The 13670-nt window shown below is 38.4% G+C and overlaps 1 protein-coding gene across 2 annotated transcripts; it reads left to right on the forward strand.

Moving 5' to 3' along the window:
- The first annotated feature begins 63 nt into the window (after positions 1 to 63).
- Positions 64 to 12987, forward strand: RIDA (reactive intermediate imine deaminase A homolog). Of its 2 annotated transcripts, none has more exons than XM_021712128.1 (6): positions 64 to 186; positions 7015 to 7120; positions 8303 to 8357; positions 8631 to 8699; positions 10011 to 10070; positions 12409 to 12987. In XM_021712128.1, the coding sequence occupies exons 1-6, from the start codon at positions 122 to 124 to the stop codon at positions 12459 to 12461; spliced, it is 408 nt and encodes a 135-aa protein (XP_021567803.1). In that variant the 5' UTR covers positions 64 to 121; the 3' UTR covers positions 12462 to 12987. The 2 variants fall into 2 exon arrangements, with proteins under 2 accessions (XP_021567803.1, XP_008055849.1); XM_008057658.1 differs by having other exon boundaries at positions 10011 to 10066; positions 12405 to 12987.
- Positions 12988 to 13670: the final 683 nt, after the last annotated feature.

A 13670-nucleotide genomic window follows, 5' to 3' on the forward strand; every position in this document is an offset into this window, starting at 1 on the left:
CCCGCCTCCACGGGCGTCCCTGGGTGGAGACGCGGCGCGCGGGGTCAGAGAGGTGAGAGAAGAGCCCGACGGGTGCAGGGGCTTCCTCTCCCGGAGGTGCAGCAAGAGAGCAGGGTTAGCCATGTCGTCCTTGATCAGAAAGGTGATCAGCACTGCGAAAGCCCCAGGGGCCATTGGTCCCTACAGGTAACGTGGCTGTGGGAGCATTGCCTGGACCCGGGGCGTGCGGGGGTCGGGGGCTCGCGGCTGGCGTCTTGCCAGGTCAGACCTCTGGTGACCAAAACCATCGAACCCGCGAGGAAACCGGGCCCGGAAAGGGGGCAGCGCGCCCGGAGACCCACAGAGATCTGGGAGCCCAAATGGGACCGACTTTGTCCCGCCTGGGGCTCTTTGGCTGTGGAGCCCTCCTGTCATGAGGCTTGGCATATAGCATGCACTAAATTAAAATGTTTATCTTCTTTCCCCCATTATGTATGAATGTCTTTCCCACTGAACTATTTTTACACATTTTTGTACTCCTGAAGTGCTTGACATATAGTAGGCACTCAGTACATCTCTATCATAGTTCAAATGTTTCAACTGTAGAAGTTTTCCCATTTGGGTTCTTTTAACAGTGAGCAGAAACTACAAACTGTATTTTAAAGAGAAAAAATGAACAGTTACAGGATGCACTTTAGGAAAGAATGAAAAACAACAAAAATTATTAGAAAAAATGTCTTTTCATATTGCAGAGATGTTTAATATATCCCTGGATGTCTACCCAAGCCACTGGTTTTTACAACACATATAGAAATGCACTGTGATGTTTATAAATTCATTACCCATTCTTATCTCCCACTAATAAAACCAAAAACAAGTAATAGCGAAGATTATTCTCTAAGATTGCACTGACATACTCTCCTAAATACATTTGTACTGGCCAGAAAATCTACCCTGTGTGCATTTGTTTCCACTTGTCAGAAACGCTTTTAAATAGAAAGGTTAATTCCTTTTTTTAAAAACTTCATTTTCTTAAAATGTCAGCTTTACAACTATTGAATCAGAGCAACCCCTTTGGCTCCCCTCCTGCTGTGGGAGCTTTTCTGTCCTCTCAAAAAAAACTATTGAATCATTCAGGTCGGTGGCTCAGCCTGTAATCCCAGCACTTTGGGAGGCCAAGGCAAGTGGATTGCCTGAGGCCGTGGGTTCGAGACCAGCCTGGGCAACTTGGCGAGACCTCATCTCCACAATAAATCAAAAATTAGCCGGGCATACACATGTGGTTCCAGCTACTTGGAAGGCTGAGATGGAAGGATCACCTGAGTCCAGCAGGTCGAGGCTGTGGTGGCCATGAGCATGTCACTTCTCTCCAGCCTGGGCAACAGAGTGAGAGTCCGACTGGAAAAAAAAAAAGAAAAGAAAAAGAAGTTTTAGGAAGGTTCCTTGTGAGAGGTAGTCTTGGGTTTAGGTTTTCAACAGGAAGTAAACATTGAGTAAAGGGCATTCCAGGTAGACAGAATGCCTTGAGTGAGGACAAAGAGGTGGAAGAATGCATGGCAGAAGATTTTTGGGGGCCGGGCACAGTGGCTCAAGCCTGTAATCCCAGCACTTTAGGAGGCTGAGGTGAGAGGATTGCCTGAGTCCTGGGGTTCAAGACCAGCCTGGGAAGCTTGGTGAGACCTTGTCTCTACAATAAATAAAAAAAAATTAGCTGGACATGGTGGCTCATGCCTATAGTTCCAGCTACTTGAAAGGCTGAGGCGGAAGGATTGCCTGAGCCTTGCAGGTCAAGGCTGCAGTGGCCATGAGTGTGCCACTGCACTCCAGCCTGGGCAACAGAGTGAGACTCTGATTAAAAAAAAAAAAGAAGATTTTGGGGAGAAAGTTTTAGTAATTCTAGTGTTATTTTCCCCTTTTTTGTGTGTGCCAGGTCTGTGTACCACCTGTATTATGATTTACATATTTCTTTGAGATGGCTCACTTCACTTAAAAATTAACTTAAAAAGGAAACAGCAATATACTAAATAGAAAATAATCTAATAGAAAGTAAGAGTTAAAAAAAAAACCCTCAAATACAAAGCATTATTAAATTCTAGCTAGATATTGCAGTTGGCTCAATACCTGAGGCCTGTTCTTTCTTTGTTAAGTGATGTTTCTTTAAATTTGTTTTCTAAAAATGATATTTTTTAAATCTTTAATGTAATCAGAAGGGTTGGCATCATACTTGCTGACATTTACTGATGCTTACTCAGCACTAGGCACTTTTCTAAGCACTTTATGCACACAGTTGTTGCTATTACAATCCGTTTTCAGGTTTTTGCCCAAGGCCACAGCACTGAGAAGTGGTATAACAGAATTGGAATGTAGGCAATGGGTTCCAGAACCCAAGCTCATTCATTGAGTTTGCTGTCCCCTGCATAGAATTGAAAGATAATTGTTTTCCTACTATGATTCACTGTGTCTGACAGACCCCTTTGAGAAATACTAGTTAAGGGTTAGACTTTGGATTTGAATTTTTGTCTAGTCTCTTTTTATTTGTACAACCTTGTCAAGTGACTTAATTCCCCCTCACTTAGTTGTTTCTTTGTCTTCTAAATGGGCATAATAATAACACTACTTCATAAGATTATTGTGGAGATTAAATAAATCGGTGACCAGTAAAAATTAGATTTTAGTAAGGTACAGGTTGTGATGATTTCCAATGATAAGCTGAAGAATATGAATTTTATTTTGTATGAAATGAGGAGCCATCACATGTTTTAGAGAAGGAAGGAACATAATCAAATCTCTTTTAAGAAGAGATTTCTAGGCCTGGCACAGTGGCTCAAGCCATAATCCCAGCACTTTGGGAGGCCGAAGCAAGAGGACTGCCTGAGCTCAGGGGTTCCAGACCAGCCTGGGCAACTTGGTGAGACCTTGTCTCTGGAATAATTCAAAAAAAAAATAGCCGGGTGTGGTGGTGCATGCCAGTGGTTCCAGCTACTTGGAAGGCTAAGGTGGAAAGATCATGGTTCCAGCAACTCAGAAGGCTGAGGTGGAAAGATCACCTGAGCCCAGTAGGTTGAGGCTGCAGTAACTGTGAGCATGCTGCTGCACTCCAGCCTGAGCAACAGAGTGAGACTTCGACTCAAAAAAAAAAAGAAGAGAATTCTGATAGAAACTTGGAAAAGAAAGTGAGAATAGGTAGGGGTTATTATAGTATAAGTAAAAATCAGTAATCTTTTCCTTCTGCCCTGATGCCTCTCCCTCAATCATGCAGTGATAGCATTTAGAAAAACACTTTTACTTTGGAACAGAAGTGACACTTAACAAAAATCAAAGTGATTATAAGAGACACTTGTCCTGATACCTGCTAAAGAGCATATACTTTTCTTGACCTATTTAGAGATAATCTTTGTACTTTGTTCAAGAAAGAAAGCATAACAGCAATATTTCTGGTTAACTGGGAGGTGGTGGTCAACTGTCTTTATAAAGCAATCACGAAGAAAATCATTACATGAATGTACCCCTATGAGAAGAGAAAAGCTATTAACCAGCTTCAGGAAGTGGAGATTTTCCAGAACATTGTGCCTTTTGTGGATTAGGTGACTAGAAATGGTGCTTATTTTCAATATTTATGTTTAAGAAAAAGACTACACTCCCACTAACTGGTTATATCCTGATAAGGTCAATTGGTCAACAAGAGTTTTTGTGCATGAAATTTGTAGGGAGCATACTTTTTGAAAATTCTGGGTCCTCTCCAGGAAGAAGTCAAATGTGTTGAACGTTCTGTCCCTGGCATTGGGATGGACGAGGTGTTGTCACTAATTAGCCAGTCAGCTCAGCACATTTCAGGATACTTGAGGACAAACCTTGAAAGATTTCAACATCGCATTGCTTTGCATTGCTTTCCAATTTGCTAGCACATCATCCAAATAGTTATAAATTTTTGAAATGATGTGACATAGATTAGGGGTGAGAATTATTATTAGAATGCTTCTAAGGTATGATTGCCCCCTGACTGGAAGTGAGAACACTTAAATTTTTTGGAGCCTAATGACTTGTCTGTGGATGGTAGAACTCTTACTCTTAGAAAGTATCAACTATCTTAGCCAGGCATGATGGCTCACACCTGTAATTCCAGCATTTCAGAGGGCAAGGCAGGAAGAGGATTGCTCGAGCCCAGGAGTTTGAGAAAATGTCAACTATCCAATTATTTTTGTGAACAAACTTCTTTAAATCTATAAGAGATAACTCACATAGCTCAGATGGACTCAGAGCTCCAGGACTTTTAATATTCTGAAAATACAAGAGTTTCTTTTTTAGTACTGTAAAGTTTTTGATAAATGTTAATGCATATAGGTTTTTTTAAATGTGGGGAGAATGGAAGTTACTTTGTACAGAGCCCAAAGCAGACAGCCTAATTCTATACAGGACAGTTAATAGCAATGAAACAGTGTTAGCAATGGTAATATTTAACCTGAGAAAGATTACAAATTAACAAGCTCAACAGTTATCTATTTGTGGGCTGATATGAATGCCAGGTAGTTGAAAGGAATTCCTAAACTTTCTGAATCCTATTACCAAGTTTAAACATATCTTCTTCAGCTCTCCAAAGCCCACACCATAAGCCAACAGGTCCTGCTAAAAAGATATTTATTGACAACCAAAGTTGTTTATGCCACTAAGCGATTAGAGAGAAAACTATCAATAAGTAGTTACAATGTGTCTGCTCTGTGCAAGGAATCACCTAGGCTACAGAGACATGGTAGACACTACCTACTTCTATGCTTAAGGAGTTTAGAGTCTAAGATACCCTGGAGGTAGGATAATAACAGGACTAGCTCTATATGGCAAGATCCTGTATGTGATATAAGAAAGGCTTAAACAGAGGACCCTCGGATGCAGAGGAAAGAAAGGCTTAGTTACTTACTCAGGGAAAATGTGTGTGTCTATTGATTTTTAGTATAGTTTTATTTATGGTAACAAAATATCAGAAGCAATGGTGACTGGTTAAATAGAGTATATCCATCTGGTGAAATACTATGTAGTTGTTAAAAAATAAAAAAGATTCATGCCGGGTTTGGTGGTTCACATCCGTAATCACCACTTTGCAAGGCTGGGGCGAGAGGATTGCCTAAGCCCAGGAGTTTAAGATCAGCCTGGGCAACATGGCGAGACCTCATCTCTACAAAAAATCAAAAAATTAGTAAGGTATGATGATATGTATCTGTAGTCCCAACTACTTGAGAGGCTGAGGCAGAAGGACCTCCTGATCTCAAGAAGTCATGGTTGTAGTGAGCCATGATTGTGCTACTGTACTCTGGTCTGGCGACAGAGTAAGACTCTGACTCAAAAAAAAAAAAGATGCATTCTACATATAGTTATGAAAAAAATCTTCAAGATATACTGTTGAGTAAAAAAAGCGTACCAAGATATTTGATATTCCATATTTTGTATAAAAGGAAAGAGAAAAATATCTGCTTTGTTCATATGTGCATGAAGAAACTTTGGAAGAAAACAAGAAGTATAAAAACAACAGTGATTCTGGCCTGGGAACTGAGCAAATGGGGAACAAGAATGGAAGGGAGAGACTTTTCACTGCAATTCTTTGTATATTTTCTGGATTTTTAAGCCATGTGAATGTTCTCTTATTCAACAGTAAATAAATAAATTATAAGAAAAAAAGATGTGGTCAAGAAGTCTACCCTTCAACAAGCAATTACTGATCTTGTCTGAGAATCACTACGTGCTTTTTAAAGTGCTCTTGGCATTGCATTTTTTGATTTTACAGCTTTACTGAGGTGTACATTACTTATAAAAATCACCCCTTTTAATCATAGAGTTCCGTGGGTTTTGGTAAATGTACAGAATTGTACATCCACTACCACCATCATATTTTAGAACATTTCCATCACCCCCAGAACATTTCCTTATACCCATTTGTGGTCACCCCAGCCTCAGACAACAACTAATTTACTTTCTGCTGCTATTGTCTTTTCTAGAGTTTCATACAAGTGAAATCAAACAGATAGGTAGTCTTTTGTTGGATCTGTCAGTGAGTTTGTGTGTTTTGGTTTTTTGCTATCCTAAATAATGCTGTTCGGAACTTCATGTAAAGTCTTTGGACATACATCTTCATTTCTCTTGGATAGTTGCCTAGGAAAGAAATTGCTAGGTTGTATGTTAAGCATATGTTTAAATTGTTAAGAAATGGCCAGACTATTTTCTAAAGTGGCCGTACTATTTTGCATTCCTACCAACAGTGTATGAGGGTTCCAGCTGCTCCATGTCATCACAGTGCTTGTTATCATTGAAGTCTTTTTAGGTGTAGTGATATCTTATCATGGTTTTGTGTTACATTTCCTAATGTCTAATAATGTTTAGCAACTTTCATGTACTCCTTAACTCTTTGTATATTATTTTATTTTGTGAGTTATCTTTTAAAATCGTTTGCTCATTTTCTATTGGATTGTCTTCATATCTTTTTTTGTTTTGTTTTGAGTCGGAGTCTCATTCTGTCACCTAGGCTAGAATACAACTGCATGCTCATGGCTACCACAGCCTTGACTTTCTGGGCTCAGATAATCCTTCCACCTCAGTCTTCCCAAGAGTAGCTGGAACTACAGGTGCATGCCAGCATGCCTGGCTAATTTTTTAAATTTTTTTGTAGAGATGAGATCTCACTGTGTTGCTTAAGCTAGTCTCAAACCCCTGGGAATCCTCTCGCCTCCACCTCCCAACCTGCTGGGATTACAGGTGTGAGTCACGGTGCCTAGCTTGTCTTCATGATGTTGAATTATAAAAGTTTTTCATGTATTCTGGATACAATTCCTTTATTAAATTTATGTTTTTGCAAATATTTTTTGTTCAATCTGTGACTTTTCATTTTCTTAAAGATGTCTTTTTATAAACAAACATTTGTAATTATAATGAAGTCCAATTTATCATTTTTAAAATTTTACAATTTATACTTCTTGTGTCCTATCAAAGAGTTATTTTAGCATTGAATTTTATGTTTTATACTTACATATCCACTGGTCTTGTTTCTTGCAGTCAAGCTGTGTTAGTCGACAGAACCCTCTACATTTCAGGACAGATTGGCATGAACCCTTCAAGTGGGCAGCTTGTGCCAGGAGGGGTAACAGAAGAAGCTAACCAAGTAAGTCATTTTCCACATTTGAAGTTCCCTTTACTACTACTTTTTAATGTTGGGGAGTATTAGGAATCCACTTACCTGATTTTTTTTTTTGCTGAGATAAACAGATAAATACTTTCTTTTTTTCTTTTTGAGTCAGAGTCTCACTCTGTTGCCCAGGCTGGAGTGCAGTGGCACGCTCACAACAGTCACTGGTCACTGTTGCCTTGACCTGCTGGGCTTAGGTGATACTTCCGCTTCAGCCTTCCAAGTAGCTGGAACTACAGGCACGTGCCACCACGCCTGGCTAATTTTTTGATTTATTGTAGAGATGAGGTCTCGCCAGGTTGCCCAGGCAGATGTTAAACCCCTGGGCTCAGGCAATCCTCTTATTCTCATTTCTGCCTCTCAAAGTGCTGAGATTACAGGCGTGAAGCACTGTGCCTGGCTGATAAATGCTTCTAAACTACTTACTGCTTGATTTAAGACAGCTTTTGATTTAAGAGTTGGAAATTTGGTGAATTACTGAACAAACAGAAAAGAGATTCCACCTCCTTATCACTAAGGTGATTTTGCCACTTCCACATGGATTGGGAAATTTTCTTTTCAGGGACACTGACCTGCCCCAAAAAAGAAAAACCCACAGAAGTAAAACATCAACAACAACAACAAAAAAAAGGGAATATAACTCTAATCCAATAAATAGACTTAAGCTACAATTTAATGCATTTACTGAGTAATTTATAATACCCAAAGATAGAAAACAATTTAAATGTCTAACCATAAGGAACTGGTTGACTATATCATGCTAGATCCATACAACTAAATTGCTGTGGGGGGATCTCCAAGGTAAATTGTTACATGATAAAATAAAACCAAGGTGCGGAAACCCCAGAAATCATTTCTGTTTCAGCTTAATGGACATTGACTGAATACTGATATATTTTTCTGACAAAGGGACTTCAACCCAAATCTTTTTGTTCGCTAAAGGAGATAACCTTCTCACTGTATTTCAGAAAGATTCATTCCATTAAAAAAAAGCAAAGAAACAATTCAATTGCATAAAATCATCCTGAAAAGAGTAGGGAGAATTTTTCTGTAACATAAGCTGTTTAAGGAGGCATTAGTAAAAGGTGATTAACTGAATTTAATTAAATCTTTAAATAGAGTATCAGTGTCTTAGGCCTTTCTTGTCTTGCTTCACAGGCTCTTAAAAACATGGGTGAAATTCTGAAAGCTGCAGGCTGTGACTTCACTAATGGTAAGCAACTTATATTACATCACATTTCTGTTTGATATTTTACTCTTTTGAAAAACATATGGCATCCAGCAGTATGTCATGCCATATCTTTGTTGCTTTTTAAAGTTGTTTTCATGGTCTGGGAAACAACACCATTCTGCTTCACTTCTTCAGTCCCATTTCAATCCCATTTTAATCAAGACAGTCTTAGAATCATAGACTGTTTTTCTAAGTAATTAAGGTTTTGGATCAGACCAAACTGCTAAACCTAATGACAATGTATATATCTTCTAGTGGTAAAAACAACTGTTTTGCTGGCTGACATAAATGACTTCAATACTGTCAATGAAATCTACAAACAGTGTAAGTAATTTGGCTTTATTCCTATTTTCTGTTTTTAAAAAGAAATGAATCTGTTAACATAAGTGAATGTCCATTATGAATTAAGAGTAATAGAAGATGCTAAAGAAATGGTCATAATCCTATCCTAAAATAATTCATAATCTGGTTGAAGCACACAGTATAACCCCATGAAAAAATCTAAGGCATTTCTATTGCATTCCCTAAAACAATATACTGAAACCCTACATATCTCTTTTCCTAAAGCTTAATTTTGTTAAACCCTTCTCAGGGTTTCTAAGCCCGCCTAAAATGTTTTATGTGTATAAGTTGTATTTTGTTATATGGTCCAGCCACCATCTTTATTTTGGCTCTCTCAGAATCATTAGTTACTTAACGTTTTTATGCCTTGGTTTTCTCATATGCAAAATGGGGAAATATACCACCACCTTAGGGTGGTTGGAATGATTAATTGAGTCAATACAACACATAAAGATGCTAGAACAGATGCTGGCATATTATATGCACTGAGTAAATGTTAGCTATTATTAACATTGTTGTAGTAGGGAAAAGAGGTGTGCCTATTACCTAGTGGGATGAGACAAAGGTATGACATGAAAAATGCATCTTTACTTACTCTCTTCTTAAGAAATGACTAGAGAAGACCAAAATTAACAGAGAAAGTACTTATCAAAATTGCTGGGATGGACAGTTGTTCCCTATTAAGATAACTAATTTGTAAATATCACTTTAAAAACAAAACCCCATTCACGTCGAACACAATCAGAGTGTCAGCGTATGTATTTCATTTTTGTCCCCAGAGAGTTAAGACATTTAGCTGGGCTCGGTGGCTCAGCCTGTAATCCCCGCCTTTGGGAGGCTGAGGTGAGTGGATTGCCTGAGCCCGCGGGTTTGAGACCCGCCTTGGCAGGTGAGACCTCATCTCAACAATAAATCAAAAAATTAGCCGGGCGTGGTAGCGCACACCTGCAATTCCGGCTGCTCGGAAGGCTGAGGCGGAAGGATCGCTGGAGCCCGGCAGGTCGAGGCTGTGGTGGCTGGGAGCGGCCACTGCACTCCAGTCTGGGCGACAGAGTGAGACTCCAACTCAAAAAAAAAAAAAAAAAAAAAAAGACATTTAGAAAAGTATTATATATCATAGGAATCATATGGCAATTTTTTTAGCTAACAAATCTGAATGTGAGCTGCTTTTTTTCTAAATGTTGCTTATATCTGAGAACTACTTAGTGTATGAAGCACTTGCCAGATTCTTGATTATACAGTGTTAAATATCAATACAATGTCTGAAACTAAAATAAAATTTTTTTAATTCAGATTTCAAGAGTAGTTTTCCTGCTAGAGCTGCTTATCAGGTTGCTGCTTTGCCCAAAGTAAGTATGCTTTAAGATAATGAATGTAAATAATTATATAGGGGACCCCCAAAAAAACCTGGAATTGTTTTTTGGAGGGTGGGCCTTTTGTAGATAAGTGTTTTAGGAACCCATCGACATCAGTGTACCAGCTACTGTTGTGAGAAGCTGCATTTGGCTTCAGTGAATTTTTTGGAGATTTCTTTCAACATGTTTGCCCATTTCACACTGGGTGATTTACAAGCACACTTGCCCATACCTCACTGAGTGTTCAGCAGGTTTTGTCCAAAAAACGGCATAACCCCCGTGCTGCACCCTCCCTATTTACCCACTCTCTCCCCCGGTGACTTTTTTTTGTTTGATGAAAAAAGTCCTCAAAGGGAAACATTTTGCCAATGTGGAAGAGATGAAACAAGAAATGGCAGAAGCACTTTAAAAGGCATCAAAATTAACAAGTTCGAAAATTGTTTTGAGCAGTGGAAAAAGTATCTCATTAGATATATTGCATCAAATGACGAGTTCTTTGAAGGTGACTAAAGTTTAAACATGTAAGCATAAATGCACAATTTCTTATAAATAAATTCCAGGTTTTTTTGGGTCCCCCCCCTTATACATTTCTCCACTGCTTTCTGAATATAACAAATTAAGCACTGTGAGGGAAAACTTGAAAATAAATAGGCAGAGCATGGTGGCTCACACCCGTAATGCCTTAGCTTTAGGAGACTAAGGCAGGAAGATTGCTTAAGGTTAGGAGTTAAAGACCAGTCTCAAAAAAAAATTAGAAATAAAAAAATTAGCCAGGCATGGTGACACATACTTGTAGTCCTAGCTACTCGAGAGGCTGAGGCAGGAGGAGCACATGAGCCCAGGAGTTTGAGGTTTCAGTGAGCTATGATTTTGCCACTGTCTTCCAGCCTGGGTGATAGAATGAGAACTTGTCTCTTAAAAAAGAAAAAAGAAAAAAAAAAAAGACAGTCCCTGTTCCCCAGGAACCTAAAGTCTAAAGAAAATACCCCATATCACACGCATGGAAAAAGTTGAGAAACTTTGTAAGATAGCATATGAGCATGAACATAACAGCGTAATTAAATTGTGAGAAAAAGTAAAATAGCAGCTGTGTTGTTATAATGCTACTTAGGGAACTATAAATTTCAGCCAAGTTTGTGAGTTCTGCAGTAAAAATTTCACTCGGCTAGTGTGTAATAAAAAAATCTAGACCTTCCACTAGAAAAATAATCTCTAAACCCGTGACACACATATTTCTCACCATTCTGATTTTGATATTCTAACTAGAATCTGTGTCTCTTAGCAGCACAATAACTAGAATCTAACTAGAATCTGTGCCTCTTAGCAGCACAATATTCCTGCCTATAAAGAAGCAGCTCTTATTGACTTCCACTCATAATTTTCTACTAAAGAAAATTTGTTTCCAAGCAATGGCATTTTATTGTTTTAATTAGTTGTTACTTGGAATGATTGATCATTATCAAACTTATTAAGGTATTATGTGTAGTAGAAAGAACTCTGAACTTGGAATCACAAGACAAGGGTTTGAGTCTCTGCTATCTAACTTGTGTCTTGGGATGGGTTAATTAACCTTTCTAACTTTCAGTGTATCATTCTGTGAACTAAGGGGAAAACATCTATCTGATGGAACTGCTGTGAGAATCATATGAGCTAATATAGTATATGAATATGCCTTGCATGGTAACCTGGCCTACTGTAGGTTCTTGGTGAATAGATCTTCTCCTTTCCTTCTTTGAAAAGTTAAGCCAGGCACCCTGGCTCACACCTGTAATTCCAGCACTTTGGGAGGCTGAGACAGGAAGATTGCTTGAGCCCAGGAGTTCGAGACCAGCCTGTACAATATAGTGAGACCTCATCTCTACAAAAAAAATCAAAAAATTAACCAGGCATCATGACACTTACCTGTAGTCTCAGCTACTCAAGAGGCTGAGGCAAAAGGATCTCCTGAGTCCAGGGGGTTGAGGCTGCAGTGAGTCATGATCATGCCACTGCCCTCCATCTTGGGTGACAGAGTGAGACCCTGACTTAAAAAAAAAAAAAGAGGGCCATTGCCTTACTATACTCTGGTATCATGCTCTTTGAGCTATGGCCATGGCCATGTTTCTTGGCTTTTACCCCCTCCCCTCCCCTACCTTGGGAAGGTGAATCTCCTCTTTCTCTCTCTAATTTACTTCCTAAATAAACTACATTTTCTAATCGAAAGAGAGAGAGAAAGAAAGAAAAAGAAAAGTTGAATATTAAAAATGTTGTATTGTTGTTAGCTGCATGTTTTTAGTAGGTATTATGGGGCTCTCAGTTTGTACAAAACATTGTTTCATTGTTTTCCTCACAGGGAGGCCGAGTTGAAATTGAAGCAGTGGCTGTCCAAGGACCTCTCACAACAGCATGACTATAAGTGGGACCAGTGTTGTTTAGTCTGGAATTTTTAACATCTTAATTTTTACAGTTGATGTAACATCTTAATTCGCATCTTAATTTTTACAGTTGATGAAAGTATAAGTTTGACTAAAATATCTGACATTAGGGGCATACCAGGACAACCATATGATAGGGAAAATTGAGCATGAATCGAAGAATAGATCGTGAATCCAATGTTATAAATTATACTTATGTACACCCATATTACTGAATATAGGAAAGAGATACTCATTACTTAGTTATTCAGGTAAATAAAGGGGAAATAACATGTGGGAAAGATGAGGTATTGTTCTAGAGAAATAACCAAGAGCACACCTAATTTAAACTAATCTAATGATGTGAAATATTTAGTTCTCATGTCAGATATGTGATTCTGCTTTTGCTTGATTAAAGCATTTAAATTTGAATGGTAGAGATCAAGGAGAAAAAAGTGGACCAAAATTTTATATAATTAATTAATATTTTTCTAATGGAAATAAAATAGACATGCAGATATCCCTTGGTGTGATTTTGTTCACTTATTTTTGAACAGCTTTAATTTATGCATTAAGACATATTGCCTAATAAAGGAAGGGTGTGAAGTTAACTATTTCATTTCTCAAAGCTTATGCCTGACTTTGCAATTTTTGTAAAGTCTTTGAACAATTTTAGACAATTATTATGTGAAAACCTCCATATTGTAGAATAAATTCCGACATAGAATTCTATACTCATAGATTAAAAAGTAAAAGTCAACCTGGCATGGTGGCTCACTCCTGTAATCCCAGCACTTTGGAAGGCTGAGCAGAGAGCATTGCTTGAGTCCAGGAGTCCAAAACCAGCCTAGGCAACATAGTGAGACCCATCTTTAAAAAAAAGGTAAAAGTTTTCTTCACTCATTCTCCATTACATTTACCTTCCCAAAGAGAACAAACCACTTGCTAAGGGTTTTGGTTGTAACTGACAGCTTTCTATTCATTATATACTCGATTACCTGGTTTGGTTTTATCTTAATGACCTAAAAAAAAAAGTTTATTGTTGTAACTATCTGTCCTTGAATGTTTAATAGAGTTTGCTTATAAAACTGGGCTGAGTATTTTCTTTGGGGAGAAGTTGTAAACTGATTCAGTATCTTTCATGGTGACAACATTCAGATTTTCTGGTCTTCAGTCAGTTTTTGGTTTTTAGTCAGTGTTGTAGA

This window comes from Carlito syrichta, unplaced genomic scaffold (assembly GCF_000164805.1).
Source record: "Carlito syrichta isolate Samal-C Ts95f unplaced genomic scaffold, Tarsius_syrichta-2.0.1 Scaffold303102, whole genome shotgun sequence".
Taxonomy (NCBI): Eukaryota; Metazoa; Chordata; class Mammalia; order Primates; family Tarsiidae; genus Carlito; species Carlito syrichta.